At 34.6% G+C, this 19207-nt stretch overlaps 1 protein-coding gene across 2 annotated transcripts; it reads right to left on the bottom strand.

Moving 5' to 3' along the window:
• Positions 1-166: 166 nt before the first annotated feature.
• LOC117405511 (cell surface glycoprotein CD200 receptor 2-like) lies at positions 167-16281 on the bottom strand. Of its 2 annotated transcripts, none has more exons than XM_034008613.3 (7): positions 16073-16281; positions 6639-6716; positions 5726-6028; positions 5086-5364; positions 3338-3455; positions 2937-2988; positions 167-1501 (listed from the first exon to the last, which is right to left on the bottom strand). In XM_034008613.3, exons 1-7 carry the CDS (start codon positions 16140-16142, stop codon positions 1412-1414), a joined length of 990 nt encoding a protein of 329 aa, XP_033864504.2. In that variant the 5' UTR covers positions 16143-16281; the 3' UTR covers positions 167-1411. The 2 variants fall into 2 exon arrangements, with proteins under 2 accessions (XP_033864504.2, XP_033864506.2); XM_034008615.3 differs by having other exon boundaries at positions 167-1498.
• Positions 16282-19207: the final 2926 nt, after the last annotated feature.

Here is a 19207-nt window from a genome sequence, read left to right as displayed (position 1 = left end):
ATGTTTCCAACAGTAGCCCTAACACAGGCTGCACTTAAGTAGAGGAAATTGCACTTTAAAGGGCTCAGAACGCAATGTGTTAGTTTCACATGTAAAGATTATGCAATAAATGTAAATAATTAAAACACTGCTGTAACAAACAGCTCAATGAAACAAAACAAAAAAGTCTTTTGAAAAATCACAGAAAGCTAATGGGCAGCTTTATATGCACTTTAATGCCTCATATATTTTAGTACACCGCAGATTTAAATAAGATTGATATTCAATTAGATACATTTGCTCACTGTTATTTAATAGCACAAAAGATACAAAAATGGTCAGCTTGGTAGCCATTTTAATGAAAGGCGTCCTAATTTTCCCACTCAACACTCTTTCTTGTTGACCATTATTGTCAGGGCTAAATTATAACTCAAAATAGTTCAAAAATACCTAAAGTAATACAAGCTCACTCAATCTGAGCAGGAAGGTGTACAATAAATAAGTATTTTCTATATAAACACTGATTCTTTTTTCATTAATAAAGGAGTCAATTCAGGGAAGTTGTTTTTTTCACCACTAGGTGGAGCAGTACTTCTACAATTGACTGTCCTTGAGTAAGGCATTGAGGAATGATTAATAATCTGAACGAGTGACAATTGTATTATTGCTGGTTGCTGTGCATACAAAATAATTGAGTGTAAAGAACCAATACCTGGGTGGATAAAACGCTTTATCCATCGGAATTTGTAAGACAACAAACTCATTACAGAATGACAATACATTTGTCAAATGCAAAAACTGCAGTATTAGCCCAATAATTGCTTCCATCCATCAATTAGTAAATTCTAGCACACATGAATGCATGTAAATTTGCTATATAACAATCATTCAATGCTTACAATATGGCACGTTATTTCACAGGCAAGCTAATTAAAAATGGCATTTTATACTGACTATTAATTGATACATTTAAATACACACAATATGTTTACAATATATATTGGTACCAGACATATACGTTTACACACAAAGGTGAAAGCTCTTAAAACTGTAAAGTCATGAACTCTACAAGTAATGGCTCAATTGCACACACTAAAATGAATTCCTGGTACAGAAACATTGAACACGTTCTCACTCCGGACTGAGTCATAGGAAAGTATATATTCCTGTCCATAGGGTCCTGGCATATTGCTGTTGCACAAGTAAAAAAAAAAAAAGAAAGCCACTTAGTCATCAAAGCCACTTCGGAACAGGCTTCTGCAAAACCAGGTTTATAGTGTAAAAAGAATACAAAATCTTGGTGCAAGTGAAGATTCAAATGAGTTCCTTGATTTGTTTTTCACAATCCATTTCCTCACTTTGACTTCCAGTCAAACTCTTTTCTTCTTACAGTACATGGAGTTGGTTATTCAGCCACATGATGGCAATATGTCTACACGTTACACAGCTCTGCTGATGAATTGTAGATGGAGTTCACCCTTTCTACATAGCTTGCATAAGGTTCAACTTCTTCCACATCCTGCTGTTAAAAAACAAGAAAAGATTTACATAGAATTTGTACAATAATTTACATAATTTCAAATGTGTTAACCTTTGTCAGTTTGTGAGCCAGATATGGAACTTTAAATTCACAGCTACAAATGTGACCATGTTCTGGTTTCAAAACCAAACAAATCTAAATTGCAGGTGTCATACCTGTCTTAATTTTGGTCCAGTAAGGCACCCATAAATTGCCCCGCTGCACATTTCAACACATGTGATTTCCTGGTCTCCACCATTTCAGGAGGAGATGAAAACATGTTAGCAGATAAACTGGATAAATAATGTGTATTCTCAAAGGAGAAAGCATAGAGATAGTAATGGTTTTAAGTAATTTTCAATATTGTTATTTTTGTTTATGCACCATTTTGGGTAGAATCTCCAGAACTGTCCCCTAGCTAGCTGGTGAGTCTTTTGGTAACATTAGTTTGCAGTTACTGATATAGTTGTGATACTTACTTTACAGTTACTGATATATTAGTGGTATTTACTTTGCTGTTATTGATACAGTAGTGATACACTGTAGTAGTGATGGTGCCTGCCCTACCTACCACCCCTGTGCAGATGAGGACAGTAAAGCTGAGGGTACACAAAGCCACTTTTTCAGGAACAGTGGCTTGAAACCTGGTTCCAGGAGACTGGGGGGACCTAGTTTGAGGCAATTTTACTGTATCAAACCCCAAGTCTCCTCTGGTGTCCATGCAGTGACCAGAAACCTAGTCTCCTGAAACCAAGTTCCAAGCCACAAAGTGGCTTTGTGTTCCCTCAGCTTAACAACGAGCCAGTGAGGACAGTTACAATGAGCTAGGATAGTTGCAGCCACCTCGTAAAATGCAGAAAGGTTGGTATAATGGTATAATATAGTATATTTGGGCTGCAGTGTCATATTGGCGAGAGCCGAGTTCAAATCAGCATGAAGTTTTAACATCTACTCTCGTGTAATGGAAATCATAAATGTAGGCCAGTAGTGTATAGAATACATAAATGAATATATAAATAAATAAAATATATAGTATGTTCTCAATAACAAATATAAGACTAAGGGCCAGATCTGCCTCCTATTGTATTTTCTGTTTCTGTAGACTGCTGGAAAAAGAGCGAGGAAAGAAATGGGGTGGATGGGGAATCCATATTAGGACTAGAGAAAGCAATTTAGTGGGGTGTGCCAAGAAATGCAGTTGGGCTCTCTGGGGATCTTTGTTGGTTATAAAGGGCAATACCTAGAGGGTACTTAATTCTTGGTTTTCATCATGGCAGGGGATTTACAGTTTTAAGTGTTGTAGTCAGACCAGGTATTGACACAGAAGATACATACTAGCTATTCTGAGCTGGAAATGGAGTTTGCTTTCTTGTTCAAACACAAGTTCGGTTAAGAGTTTTTCAATGTTAAATATTTTAAACATTTCATATTGTATTACCTGAGTTTTGGTTGGTGCAGTTGCTACAGGGATGGTTGACTTGCAACAATTTCTGTTGGATACAAAATATCATTATACTGTCTGCAAAAGTTTGGATCAAATGGATATTTGTTTAATCTTGTTAAGATACAATAGTCTATTAATAATGCATATTAAACTGGATTCACTAAGTCCATTAAACAAAACAAAACATAAAAACAAAACATAAACAAAACAGGAAACAAATCTTAATGTCACAAGAAATGTAATAAATCATTTAGCATGTTAATTAATACTTCAGTTTATTCTTGCTAGTACTGTTATATTACCTATCTGGTAAGGTCTGATAAAAACTATTGAGTGATATTGAGTGAATGTGGCCCATTGTGGAATTCCTAATGTGAAGAACAAAAATGTCTTACCTGAGGTCAGCTAGGTGCTTTTTTATGCAAACAAAAGATGTTACAAAAATAATCAATAGAACACAAAATAAACAGGCAATAACGACAATCCAGTAGATTAGTTTATTTGGCTCTTGAGCTAGAAAGAAAATAAACAAAATAAAGCATTATTAAAAAGTATTGAATTTAACAAACATGTACAAATGTGTGCCTTAAAAGTATTATTTTCATAAAGTCCTACAAAACTGCAGACCAGTCTAGACCAGTAACCTTCATATTGGGGTCCCTCTTGTCCGTCTTCTCAGTACAAGACGCAGAAACTATTTTTAAATTTGTTATCCTATGGAAGTCTTTATGTATATTTATTTAGTGCTAGAATAGCTGCTTTTTATACCATAATACTTTATGAACAAAAAGCTGATTGAAATCATCAACCACTGCATATTTATGGTCAATTCCATTGTTATGGAAGTGACATTTGCACACAAAATGTAACTTGGTAACCAGGCACAAGGATTCCCTTAATGAATTACACAAACATTGTTGACTATATAGATGAAGTGCTTTTTAAACCATGTCCTGTTAAAATCCCACAGTTGATAATATCACAGTTTTGTTTGGAACTGCCCACTGATGGTCATGTTATGGATGTGACAGGAATGGACAAGCATCGTTGTGCATATTATATGTTATGAAAAGTCTGTGATTTGTTGGCCCTCCAACCAAAACATTTACTGTGATTCTGAAAGACTTGGCTGCTCCCCACAATCATATTAACACTAGAACGATCGCGTTTATAAGCAAACCTAGAATAACCAAGACTGGTCAATTTTACTGGCTAAGGGGAATGATAGAATGTTTTTTAAAGAAGGAATGTGAAGGAAAAAAATTCAAAAGGTTGAAAAAATGGTAATGAAATAGTTAAGTTCTACTGGACACCACCTGTAATAGTATAAAGCAGTGTACTAACTGTAAAGATACTGTCTAAAACTGAGTGGTCTTCATCACGTTAGTACAGACAAAAACAATATGGCACTGAAACGGTTAAGTTTCAGTGTACACCAAATATGAAGCCAATATCTTAAAGCACATGACCTCAATTTGGCAGCCATCTTATGTCACTGGTCAAAGTGAAGGACGTTGATAGATTTTGCTTGAGCAGAATCCACAACACTGAAACCATGAAGTTGCAAGCTGAAATTTTCTGAGATTAGCAGTTTAAGAAGTAATGGCTGCAGATTTACAAATTCATGCCAGCTCCCGTAACAGGGATGCAAATCAATAGCATATTTAAGTTTTCATATTTTTGACAAGAACACCAGGTCTAGACTGCACTCTTCTGACTTGCTGACTTTATCTGTGCCTTTTTGTACAGAATATGATTGGGTAGCAAAAGGTTATTATGGTTTTCAAGCATCTAGCTTTTAAACCAACGGTACAGGACTATATAAATTGTCGTGTACCTTTGGTTTAGGGGAGATCTGAGTATCTCTACAATACAAATGATGAATGGGATATTGGCTCTTCTCAGGTTTGTAAAAAAAAAATAATAATTGGCGGGTGACTTTATAATCATGCCAAATATCCATGAATCCAAAAACAGCAATACATGATAAATTAATAATAAATACATTTGGAAAATAAACATTGTTTAGATTCAGACAGTGTATAAAGTATTTTTTCAAGTATGGTGCAGATGTAAATGTAACATTAGTAATAAGCTTTCTTTTAATTTGTAAATCATATTTAATAAACAGTAGTAAACATACCTGTGCCTCTTATGTAGGGAATAGTGTAAGTTTGTGATTCATTCCAATATGGATGACTGACTATGCAGGTGACATTCCCCATAGATGTACTGTAAGGTATGATACGCCTGCTTTCCACTGTAAAGGTACGATTCCAGTTGTAAGTGACCTTTTCGGTTACATTTTCATCTGATGACCATGATATGCTTGCATTTGGTTTCCCATTGGAAGCTTTACACACAGCCACGTAATGATTGTCAGTGGTAGAATATTCAATTCTTCCACTTATCTCTGGTTGAACTGGAAAAAGAATACATTTAACCATTAAAACATGATTTTAGTTTAAGATTTTGTTTGACATACTATATCATGGCATTGACAGCAACATCTCGAGTTTCCTTATTTCAACTTCGAGAAGTACATTTGTGTTTGTGAATTTTCTATTGTTTTAGCATATAAATACTTTCGAAATTGAACAACAGAAACAGCCCTTACATGACTTTGACAATAACATGTGCAACCATCTGGCCCCCCTAATTGTCTAAATCCACCCACAGTCCCAGTGTATTGAATAGCCTTTGTTCAATTGTCATTTGCTTTATCTATCCAGGTGTCCTCTGAGTTGTGCTGTTAGTAGAGCTCTGTGAAATGTTATTCTTACCTATGGCAGATAGTTTAAACAATATTTTGTGGCTCCCACGTTGGAAAGCTGTCTCACATATGTAAATCCCTTCATATGTATATTTAAATGAGGGTATGTACAGCTGTGATCTTCCTTCAGTTGTATTGGTAATGGTTCTTCCATCATTACAATTATTGACAGGAGGCTCGCTATTGCTGTGTGCAATTCTGCACGTTTTGTCCGTGTTCTTTAACTCCCAGGTATCAAACAGCATTGTGCTCCATGTGCGATTTGTGCAGCTCAGATTAATCTTCTCACCCAGCTTAATGCTGATGAACTTCTCTAGGGAAATTAAAAGGAAATTACTAATAACATTATAAAACCATGGTAGTGTATTTAAATGCTTTATCAATTATCACAAGTGTGATACTGCCTATTTACAGAGATTTGGGGAATTGATAATAACAAGAATTCAAATTCTTTGTAAAAAAAAAAAAATACTCAAGTGCTTTTGTGTCACAGACCCTAATGGGACTGAAATATATGGGGCATATGAGAACCAACATAAAGAGAAAGTCATGTTTAATGTAATACAGGATCCAAATCATACATTTTCTATTTTAGTATTAAATACAAAAAGTGTACATACAAATACTAGGGTAGAAATTACATTGGTAAAGTTAGTGAGAGTTAATCAGTATAGCATACTTTTACAACATTAAAGACTACTTTAAAACTCTCAGGAAAAATTAATAAACTGAAGCAAGCATGTAAGAAACAAAGTGATTATGTCATTAGTAATATTAGCTATAGTTATTTTTTCAACTTAAAACACTGTTCCCCTTAGTATTTATTAAAGCATCACTACTTAATGGCAAGTACACTGCTCAGTTCTGACGTTGTATTCAGTAACTATTTTTGAATTATATATAAATCTTTTTTTAACAATTACCAAAATAATCCAGTGGTTTTGTTGAAGCTGAAGGGCTTGGAGTCACACTGAGGGTGGGTGAAGAATTTGATTGGGTTTCTAAAGAAGAAATCAAGGTTATATGGGTTAATTTCAAACAAGAAATATTAGTACAATGTTAGAAATTACATTTTTGGAATCAAATACACAGAAAAAAATGAGTCGGTTCAATTAGTTATAAAAAAGAAAAAAAGGTTAGCTTTGATTAGTGGGCATGACATTAACATTTGTTGCATTAGGAGTCTCAATAAATGTTCTTCTGTGGATTTAGGCAGCCTCAGTTGCTTCTCTCTCTTCATGTAATCCCAGATAGACTCGATGATGTTGAGATCAGGGCTCTGTGGGGGCCATACCATCACTTCCAGGACTCCTTGTTCCTCTTTACGTTGAAGATAGTTCTTAATGACTTTCGCTGTATGTTTGGGGTCGTTGTCATGCTGCAGAATAAATTTGGGGCCAATCAGATGCCTCCCTGATGGTATTGCATGATGGATAAGTATCTGCCTGTACTTCTCAGCATTGAGGAGACCATTAATTCTGACCAAATCCCCAACTCCATTTGCAGAAATGCAGCCCCAAACTTGCAAGGAACCTCCACCATGCTTCACTGTTGCCTGCAGACACTCATTCGTGTACCGCTCTCCAGCCCTTCGGCAAACAAACTGCCTTCTGCTACAGCCAAATATTTCAAATTTTGACTCATCAGTCCAGAGCACCTGCTGCCATTTTTCTGCACCCCAGTTCCTGTGTTTTCGTGCATAGTTGAGTCGCTTGGCCTTGTTTCCACGTTGGAGGTATGGCTTTTTGGCTGCAAGTCTTCCATGAAGACTTCTCCGGACAGTAGATGGGTGTACCAGGGTCCCACTGTTTTCTGCCAATTCTGAGCTGATGGCACTGCTGGACATCTTCCGATTGCGAAGGGAACTAAGCATGATGTGTCTTTCATCTGCTGCAGTAAGTTTCCTTGGCCGACCACTGCGTCTACGGTCCTCAACGTTGCCCGTTTCTTTGTGCTTCTTCAATAGAGCTTGGACAGCACATCTGGAAAACCCTGTCTGCCTTGAAATTTCTGCCTGGGAGAGACCTTGCTGATGCAGTATAACTACCTTGTGTCTTGTTGCTGTGCTCGGTCTTGCCATGGTGTATGACTTTTGACCGTAAACTGTCTTCAGCAACCTCACCTTGTTAGCTGAGTTTGGCTGTTCCTCACCCAGTTTTATTCCTCCTACACAGCTGTTTCTGTTTCAGTTAATGATTGTGTTTCAACCTACATATTGAATTGATGATCATTAGCACCTGTTTGGTATAATTGTTTAATCATACACCTGACTATATGCCTACAAAATCCCTGACTTTGTGCAAGTGTACCTAGAAGTATTGATGCTGTTTTGAAGGCAAAGGGTGGTCACACCAAATATGGATTTGATTTAGATTTTTCTTCTGTTCACTCACTTTGCATTTAGTTAATTGATAAATATAATCTATTAACATCTCTATTTTTGAAAGCATTCTTACTTTACAGCATTTTTTCACACCTGCCTAAAACTTTTGCACAGTACTGTATATGAAAAAGTAGTATCTGTTTAGTCATCTAGTCATCAACCATGTTGAGTAAAAGACAAACCAAAGTCCACTTGTTTGTTGTCCACAGAGACTGGGTGGGTCACACACTCAGGATGGCTCAATTGTATCCTTAATTCATTTTACACTTGAAGTTCAAAGTAAAAAGCAAGCAGCAATGTTTTACATCTAAAAAACAATTATTTATTATTAAAAACACGAAACACACGAAACACAACGCGTTTCAACAATACGTGTCTTCATCAGGTGTTAAAGATTTAAAAAACAACATCAGGTGAATCCACTACATAAGTCAGTAGATGAAGCCAATTAAACAGAATAATAAGTAATTAACTCATTAGTAAAGTATCTCAATTCAAGACAACTGGTCCTTACATATACTTAAATAAATTTGATAGTATAAATATCATTATTCAATCATTAAAAGTACAACCATGGACCCATGAATTCGTAATAGGTCATCAATACATTCTCAGAGTAAAAAAATCACTGATATTACATGTGGTCTATGTTTCAAATTCAGTAAGTGAGAAATAACAGTTCAAGAGCATTAACAACACAAATGATTACAATAATGTTGCATTTGTTATACATACTTAAAATACTAAAAATAACATTTTATCAAGTAATGTATAAGGATATTCCAATTTACAGAAAAGAGTTGAGTTGAGTTCAAATGTCTCATTTAAACCATAAGGTTCCATGGATTTCAGTGTATAGTTCTAAGAGGCTTCTCTTTGTAATAATTTATTAACAGTATTGCCACCTCTCTCCGAAGGGCATACTTTTTCAATTCCAATAAATATAAGGCTAGAAACAGAACCATTATTAAATTTTTTATAATGTCTTGCAATCGCATAGTCCATGTTGGAGTTGCGTATAGCTGCCTTATGTTCTGCTATACATATTTTTAGTTGTCTTTCTGTTTGTCCAACATAGACTAGACCACACGGACATTTAAGTAAGTAAACTACATGTGTAGTTTATTGATGAAACTGTCAGTATTAAATTTACGTCCAGACAGTGCGTGATTAAAATTCTTTGTGTCTTTTGTATTACAACAGTGGATATATTTTCCACATTGGAAATTACCATGTGGAGCACTGACTTTAGTTAGCCAATTTCTGTTACTTTTGGGAGTTTTATTCTTAGAAGATACCAAACTATCTTTAATGTTTCTTCCTTGTTTAAAAATAAATCTGGGATACATACTTGTTAGTGGCCAAAGTTGTGGATCATACTGTAATACCTTGCAAGGTTTATAAACAATTTTTTTAAAATTATTAGAGGCAGGATTGTGTTCCGTTACAAAAGTCATTTTGTCGCCCATATGGTATATTATTAATCATGTGTTTAGCATGAAAACTGTCTGCATGTAAAATTGTATTTCTATCAGTTATTTTACGAAAAACAGACGTGTTGAAATTTCCTTCATCATCAATGGAGATAATCTATTTTGGTCTTGCTATACTCCATAGTAAATTTTAAATTGGAATTAGTATTATTGAAATATTCTTTAAACAATATCAAATCTGCTTCAGAACCAGTCCACAAACAAATATGTCATCGCTATGGGCGTCTGCTAAGAAATAAATATAACATTTCCAAAAAGTGACATGTTGTAAAAGGTGGTTAGAGGCAAAATTGTCAATATATAATTGTTCCCAATAGCTGATATAAAGATTAGCATAATTAGTTGCAAATGCTAAACCCATGGCTGTACATTTAATTTGTAAGTAATATTTATCTTTAAAAAGAAAATAGTTTGAAATTAATATATAATTAGTAAGTTCTAATAAAAAGTTGCCAGGTAAATCATTATGGCTGTTGGAAAAATAAAAGTGTAAAGCCTCAATACCATCTCTATGTGGAATATTGGTATACAAGCTCTCTACATCAAAGGAAACCAAAAAAGCAGCCAAAGGTGCAGTGCAATTTTAAAAATTCATATTGATTCTGAGTAATCACATTACTTTTTTCCCCTTTATTTAAGATACCATCTCTCTCTTCTCTGAATTATGTAATGTAATGTGAATTATGTATTATTATTATTATTATTATTATTTGTTTATTTAGCAAACGCCTTTATCCAAGGCGACTTACAGAGACTAGGGTGTGTGAACTATACATCAGCTGCAGAGTCATTTACAATTACATCTCACCCGAAAGACGGAGCACAAGGAGGTTAAGTGACTTTCTCAGTCACACAATGAGTCAGTGGCTGAGGTGGGATTTGAACCTCCTGGTTACAAGCCCTTTTCTTTAACCAGTGGACCACACAGCCTCCGACTAGCGGATCATTACTGAGAGGTCTATAAAACTCAATGTTGTTTAACTATCTTAATGTTCCAGCAATGTAATCATCACTATTCTGGATTATAATTGAACCACCTTTATCGGCAAGTTTAATTACAATATTGGTGTTATCATGAAGTTCTTTGATCGCTTTTTTCTCTGATAAACTTAACTATAACAAACTTGTTGGGGTCCAAGCCTTTTGTTCATTCGAGGGGTTCATTTTGTTTTGTACATTTTTGTTTTGTATATTTTTGGCTATATACCTAAGCACTCTGTTTACCTTTTGGATTGTATCCCTGCACAACCTGGTTGCTGACAGCGACGAGTCCATTACAGCATCAATGTCTTTCTCTTGGTGGGCCTGTTCTAGTTCTATCCACCCATTTGGTATATGGATCTTACATTTGTGTAATACTTTATATTGGTTGACAATGCATTTAATTTGCCATGTTTCTGCCCAGTTCTGTATGCAGTGCAAGGATTTCCTGGGTGACTGTAACCGTGTCAGCCACTTTCCCAAGCTTTGTGTTTTCTGCAAATTGGACAAGTTTGCTGATTATCTCCCGATCTACATACATAAGAAACATCGAGGTCCAAGCACAGTCCCTGCGGCACCCCACCCCACTGACTAATACAGTCCATGCCTGCAACTGTCTTAAATTAACAACTCAGTCAGAGTTCTACTGAAATAGCACACCCTCCAGGATCTTGACAGCGCTGATAGAGATGGAAAAATGGCTGACTTTCCTGTAAATTGTGTTTTTTTTTTGTCCACCACAAAACAATTTGTTAGTTACCTATATTAGTCTGTAGGAAGCAATATTTTGTTGAGTGTTTTCAATGTTTAAAACTGCCTAATGTTACGTAGGTAGGGCACTCCAAGATTAAATAAAGTTTGTGAAACCAGACTTTTAAAAAATGTTAGGTGCATTGCTAGTAGCTTCTTTCGAGAATCTGCTACTTGTTATTTGCCTTTTCATGTTCCATGCAGTCTATATTCTGAGAATTTCGTGCTTTTTAAATGTGTGGGCATCTTGAATCAGATTAACAGTAATTACATGAAATAAAATGAAAGCCACATGGAGAGTATGCAACACGTTTTAAATACTTTTTTTGTAAATATATAAAAATAATCTTCTGTTACAACTTTTTATATGTATTATTAAAAGTAACATTTGATTTGCAGTCATGAATAGAAGTGAAACTCATGCAAAGAAATTCGTACATGGAGAGACAGGTTGTATAGGGGCTTATCTGTTTGAAGAAGATTGTCGTGAATTACAGTTTTTTAGATATATATTTTGCATTTAACCATGAGCAAATCAAACCACACTAGATATATTATATATTGTAAAAAATACATTTTCACAAAACGACAACAAAAGTTTGTAATTACTGCTGCCGGAATCCATAGCCTACATGATTGTAATATCAAGCGATGATTTCACTTCCAGCTTTGAACACAGACACTTCCAGCATTTAAGTAAAATAATTTCTCAGGAAAAGGAAAATTAGTAGACACTCCCTCCATTTAAGTATGCAAATAACTATTATTAAAACAAATCATCTGTGCAAATCTCATAAACCTTATAAGGATCCATTGCTTAACCTAAAAAGTTTTAATTATTCCTGTAGAATGTCCATTTGTTACAAAATATCCAATTCAAAACAGGGTTTTCTGATAATATTGCACCGTTTAGTTTTGGTTTTATCAGTACTTTCCTTTACCAAGACACAACTCATTTTATTTTCAAGAGGGTTCCAGCAAAGCAGTCATATACTGTAATTAGCATACTTACAAAAAAGGGTAAAAATATAGTAAACAAGCAAAAATGTACTGGAATGTACTGGACTGTACTTCAACTCACACACCACAAGTCTGGCAGTGCACTATATTATGTTATCCTTCATCATTTTGTTACACTCAACTAAAATCATAGTAAAAAAAAAAAAAGTTATTGTAATTTTAATGGCCTTATAAGTTAAAAGTAATTTGAAGATTAGACTTATAATTGTTTGCTATGATCTCAGAGATTCATAAAGTTATTACTCGGTCAGTTTAGCACAAATGTGTGTTTGTTTGTTTTTTTGTAAACAGACCTAATTTGCAATTACGGTAATTACCCGCTAAATAGCATGCTGAACTTTGCATTCTCAGAGATCTCATGTGAGATGACTTATTTAAATAAAGCAAATGTAAGCAACTTTGTTGTTTCCTAAACCTAGGTGTAAAACCACAGTGCAAGCAAGATTCACAAGGCTCACTGTAATTAGTTTTAATTTCACTTATCCTGCAACTATAGCCATGCAAATCCTTTTTTAAGAAGCAAAAAATATAATAGTTCAGATGATTATTGCAAAACTAGAATGTGTTTTTTTTTTTTTTAAATCTGGATTATAACATTGCGAGGCACTAAAAACACACATTAGAACTCCAGAGAAGAAAGGTTCCTTTGACATCTCATGAAGTGCATTAGAATTTGCATGTATGCATTGTAATACACTTAAATAAATAATCTGGAATAGTTTGCGTGTAGAATACTTTACCATATTGCTAATCACAGTAAGCACAGCATTTGCTTTATATTTTATGTGCAGTAAATTATTTGTATGTACAGTATTAGCAACTGTCATCATTAAACATGTATCTGCATGCAAACTAAAGGGAAGTCTTATTTTTTTACACAAAACATTCAGAATTATTTAGCATTCGTTTTGCATTTGTAAATTGTATTTTTTCAAGTTTAAACACAGGTTGTCTGTCTTGCATGCAATATTTGAGAGATTTTCCATTTAAATTGTTGCATTAGAGAAATGAAAAAACAGGGCACATATTGTATTCTGATGATTACTGAGTATGTATCATTTTACTGTAAGAGTTATGTAATTATTGTAATAACGAATGCCAAATGATTTTGCAGTTATTATAAGACCCAGTGTGACAACTGAAAGCCAGAAACAACAGAAAAAACCACTATTGTGGCTCACTGTTTCAAACCAATTAGGATTTTAAGCTACAACCTGTGTGCTAAAACAAAACAAAAAACAAACAAACAACAAAAAAGCAGTGTATCAGTATATATTCTACGGCTTTCAGTTTCTGTATTGTAGACGAGATGAAAAAGAATAGTACCAGGATGTAGTTTTGCACTTACACCAGAATCCTTCACTTTTAGTAACAAACTGTTTGAATGGTTGTTCCATTGCTTTGTGCCTTGCCTGAATCCATGTGCTACATATATATCTTCACACGGTTTCAAACCATTTAACCCACAATGCTCAACAGGTCGTGAATTTTAAAGAATTGGGGTTACAATTAGTCTGTACATTGGCACGGTTCCATTCATTTTGTAAAAGGCAAACAAACATACATAATATCTACATAGCATAGCAGATGACATTTTTAGGGAGTCAGACCCACAATTAGGATGAATGACATAAGGGTTCTGTTTTAATGATCTAAATAGTGGGAGCTTTTGGATTGATTTGAAGGTTACATAATGCATCTATCGTGATAGCTACCCCAACTTAAAGGTATAGTCCCTCAAAAATGACACAATTTTCTAATGAAAATATTTACAGTAGTATTCATGTTGAAACGTTTGACTTTTTCGCAGTTCTTTCCTAATCCCTATACAGTGAATACAGTTTGTTTAGTGGAGAGGGGGTCTAAAAAATATTGAGTGCACTATACAGCCTGAAGTAAAGGAGCAGTGAAGCAAGCCTCATTCAAAGTATAAGAAATTAAGACAAGCATTGCTTTTTGTTTCAACTCTGAACTCTAAATAGTAATGGAGACACATTACTCACATGCATGCTCTATTATTATATGTGTCTTTATCTTATCCTTTGAGATTTCAGTTATAGGTACAACCTCACAATTTGAGTAAACACATACAGTAAAGGTGCTCACTTGTTTGGTCATGGGGTCTATTACAAACACAGTAAGGTAAAACAATAAAATGGGCAATATATTACACTGAAAATAGCCACAACTGTATATGGCATTTACTACCCATGCACAATCTCCTCCAATTTACACCTGAAAAGGTTTGCAAAGATAGAATACCATACTTACTATTTATTTCTTAACAGACACCCTTATCCAGGGCAACTTACAATTGTTACAAGATATCACATTATTTTTACATACAATTACCCATTTATACAGTTTTACTGGAGCAATCTAGATAAAGTACCTTGCTAAACGGTACAGCAGCAGTGTCCCCCACCTGGGATTGAACCCATGACCCTCAGGTCAAGAGTCCAGAGCCCTAACCACTATTCCACACTGCTGCCCCATACTTGGCTGTCATTTATAATAAAATATAATAAAATTAATTCAGCAACAGAAACAATGCTATGAGAACAATACAGTTTGCAGTGCCAATACATTTTGGTTTAGTACTGAGACCCACTGAGACCCAATATATGATTTGTATACAGTGGATAAATACTTTCTGTGATATTTACATCTTCCATGAGTAATTCTAGTTTGTAAAATATCAGTGAGTCATGTTGAAGATTACATTATGTGGCTGCCTGAATGGCAAGACAGACACCCTCATTTCTCAGCAAAAGGAAGAGAACAACCTACACACTGCCCCACTCTACTGTAAGTAGAGTGGAATCTTATGGACGCAAACGTTCCACTTACAATAATAAAGTTAACCGTTTGTCAATACCTCATTATTCTAGGGGTTATTGAATACAAATTGTCCACACAAATTAGAATAAACGGTATAATACAACGCCTAGATGCAGTAAGTACTGTACACAGATTAATGGTATACACTCAGACAATACTTCAAGCCTCTGAAAAAAAAACAAAAAAACGTTTGATGTAATCGTTTGTGATATGAAAAAAATACTCCTTCATTGCTTATGCTACATGTTTTGCTAGGTAATGAATAAATATGTACATTTTTAAACAAACTTTTGAGATTTTGAAGTAGTGTGTTTGTTAGCAATTCCTTTCATCAGAACTGTAAATATTACTATACATTATGCATCTACAAGATTATATTCAGGAGCTGATGGTGCGTAATAAAAAATAGAATTTACTGTAAAGGACTAAATTAAAATTCACCAAAACATTTTGTCAAGGGTTTAGTACAAATATCAAAAATGTAGATTCAAATATCAAAAATGTTGTTTAAAAAAATGTTGTAATATAAAAATGTAGATGCTTGATATTGTACAATGTTCTAAATGAGATACTGTACATAAGCAGCTAATTTAAGCAGCTAAGTAAATTTTAATGGAAAGTGCCTTAAATTACTTTACCTGGTGTTTATGTGCAGTACCGTACAGAACAACGGCGTGCTGAGTATAAATTAGCACTACATTTGAAAAGTTAAGATTAAATAAGACAAGACATTCCATCACCATACCACGTCTTGTACGATACCATTCAGCAGAGAAGTCATTTTGTAGACTATATAAATTCTCACTTTTCTAATGACAATCAACTGCTTACAGTGTCTCGTCAGCCAGATGGACTGTTCATCACAAGTCTTAAAAACAAACTACCTTACCATTTGTCCAAACGAAGCGGTTAGAAAAAGTCAGAAGAATGATCGTCCATAAATTCACAATCCATGCCATCTCTCCTGCAGTTCTGTTACTTCAGTTTATGCAGAACAATAATTATTTACAATTTGTTAGTTGTTGTTCTGCTTTCCCAGGCAGTTCTATGTTTACGCAAAAGCTGCTTGTGTACTGGCGTCTGTCATGTTTCCCGTCTGAAAACATGCACTTGACACTCATTTATTTCCTGCTCTGTGTAGTTGTTGCCATTCTAAGCACGTGGTGTGCATGATTGCAAGTGACTGCATAATCTATGTGGAAACATTGATGTCTGTTTGAAATATATCACCCATAACTTTAAAACTCTTCGTAGCGCTAAATATAGAAATGTTGAAAGAAACTTTATAAATTTATTTATGATTGAAGACAGAGAAATACTTCTACTTGAAAAGCGTGTCACTGAATTTATGACGTTTTTCTACATCAGTTTGAAATATACATTGAACCCCTTTATTGGCATCTTCTTGTGGACTGCTGCTGTAACTACTTGTGAGTAGAAAGGGGAGCTTGACAGTACAGGCCATATATTAATCAATTGTGTGTATATTAAATCTGTAATTGTATACTGTATAAAATCGTTATGTCACTAATAATTTAGCATTAGTGTCCTAATGTTTCCGTGTCTGTTGACTTTGTTGCTAACATTGAAATATTTAATGTGGAGCAAATTTATTTATTTATCTGTTTGCTTTTACATTTTCTGAAATAGTTTATTCTCATATGTAAGTCAAGATTTAAGGTTGTGTCGGGAGCACGTTCCTGTACTTGCTACACTAACATTTTAATGGGCACCTTTCTAGTTTATTGCTGTAACAACAAATATTGCTCATTTAGTGTTAATTTAAGTGTCTCTAATGACTGTATTTACATAGTAGTTACTTAGTACTTACACATAAGTACAATGTTATTATGCATAGTTACAATGTACTTAAAGTGTAAATATTTTTGCAGGATATACAGTATGTAAGTACACAATTGTATCAGAAAAGGGTTAGGGGGTTTAGGGCTAGGTTTATAATTAGGTTTAGAGTTAAGGATTGGGTTAGGGTTAGGTTCAGTATTGAGATTATATCATGCAAAAACGTACAAAGATTCAGATATTTGCTATTTTTGTTCATTACAAGAAAACTTTAATATATTATAGGTTATTTATAAGTGAGAAAAAAAAACAGAAATTCTGTACACTGACTGACCAAATAATAAGAGGTGACCTGCTACCAAAGCCCACCATGTCCATTTTGAAGGTTTCTGAGATTTGGGCCACTGTAGCACATGTGTTGCTTGTTACACTATGTTTCAGACTCTTCAGGCTCCATCCGTCCTGCTTGCAGTCGGCGTTGTGGTTTCCGGTAGTGGTTTTCTGCAAACACTGATGATGGACATGTTGGATGGGCACGCCAGATGCAAAAGCACCTGCAATCATCTCCCTTGTGAAGTAACAGACAGCCTTCTTTCCCATTGCTGTTGTTGAATAGTTACACATAACTATAGGTCTTAAATATATCAGGGAAATAATCTTAGCCTGCGGTACAAAATAATGAACTAGCATTTGTTTCTCTGTGTGAATAATTGCTGAAAGAAATATGTCTATCCCCTCGACCTTATGACAAATACACATGTGCCTGTGGCAGAAGAAACTGACTACAGAAGAGAGAAGGAACTCATGACACCCGACCATACACTGCTCTGCCCGACTTGCTAAATATTAGAAATATAGTGGAAGATTTATCCTTTTCCTCTTCAAAATGCAAACTACAAAAACAGAACTTGTCCATTGGGATTCTCTTATTTCTTTATTTAGCTTTGTTTGGAAGAATAACAGACACAGCGCAATCAAAAATGAATGATGTAATACCTACTTTACAATGAAAAACAATATTGCGTCTGATCCCGGCTGTTGTTACTGCTGAGTGGGAGGTCATTTTGCTTTAATTCTGTCTTTTTCTCTCTCTCTTGGTTTACTTTCCTGGAAACCGGTTGTCAGCACCAAAGACAGGATATGCCTCAAATAAAAAGACTTCCTGTTTTGCAGTACCTGAATTTACCAGTTACAATCGGACATATATAGTAATTGTTTAATTTGTTTCTACAAATTTTCAGGGAAGGACTATTGGTTTATATTTTGAGTGTCTTTAATATGGTTCATTATTGACAGTTTTGCAGTACTTCATAATAATAATAATATATGGTTATAATGAAAAAAGTATAAATAGTTTCAATGTATGTTTTTTTCTTTCTTATTTCTGTTAGTAAATACATACTGTAATTCACTTGCAATATCTTGCTGATCTTCAGCTTTGTTTGGAAAATGTATTTTAAGTTCCATGTTGGATGCTTAAATAGTTATAACAATATACACATTTATATTTCAGCAATAAATAAAATAAAAAAACAACACAATCTATTATATTAAAAACACTCAATGACTTCTGTATTTAAATTAGCACTATGTCTGTAATTGCTGCAAAGAAACTTCCCTCACAAATGTACTTTTGTTTTTCGGGTTTTATTAATTGTATTTTTCGGTGCTTATTTTTAGCTATTTTCGAGTTTTATGTAAATCGTTTTTTTTTCGGGGCTTTCGTTTTTGATATACTGTATGAAATTAGTGTTTTCGGTTACTTTTCAAAATGCGTGAGCGTTTTGTTTTTTTTACTGTCAAAATATGTATAGTAGTAACTCGACAGTACTTGCACACTTAAGTTGTACCTTCTTTCCTTTGCTGTCTTCCACAAAGAAATCCCTATGGTCACAGGCACATTCTTCTGGGGTTTTTGTGCGCAGACATTTTTGTGCATTTCGCCACAATTCTGTTTTAAATCCTCTGTATATTAACTGTAATACAGCTTGAAACCCCGCTAACAAGCCTCCACCCTGATTGTAATCTTGTTTTAAATCTCGCAAGCGGAGTCTCCAAACTAAATGTAGGAATGTGCTGTCATTCAGTAGTTGGGGCGGGTTTAAAGTATTGAGAACAAATCAATAATAGATGCAAGGCAGGAAGGCGGGACATTGCCCAGCAGCACTGGGAAATGTATTTATTATTATTTTTGTAGTAGGTTTTATTTTTTAATGGGAATACG

This window comes from Acipenser ruthenus, chromosome 9 (genome assembly GCF_902713425.1).
Source record: "Acipenser ruthenus chromosome 9, fAciRut3.2 maternal haplotype, whole genome shotgun sequence".
Taxonomy (NCBI): domain Eukaryota; kingdom Metazoa; phylum Chordata; class Actinopteri; order Acipenseriformes; family Acipenseridae; genus Acipenser; species Acipenser ruthenus.
The sequence above is the reverse complement of the archived record's forward strand: the minus strand, read 5'-3'. Positions and strand labels throughout refer to the sequence as shown.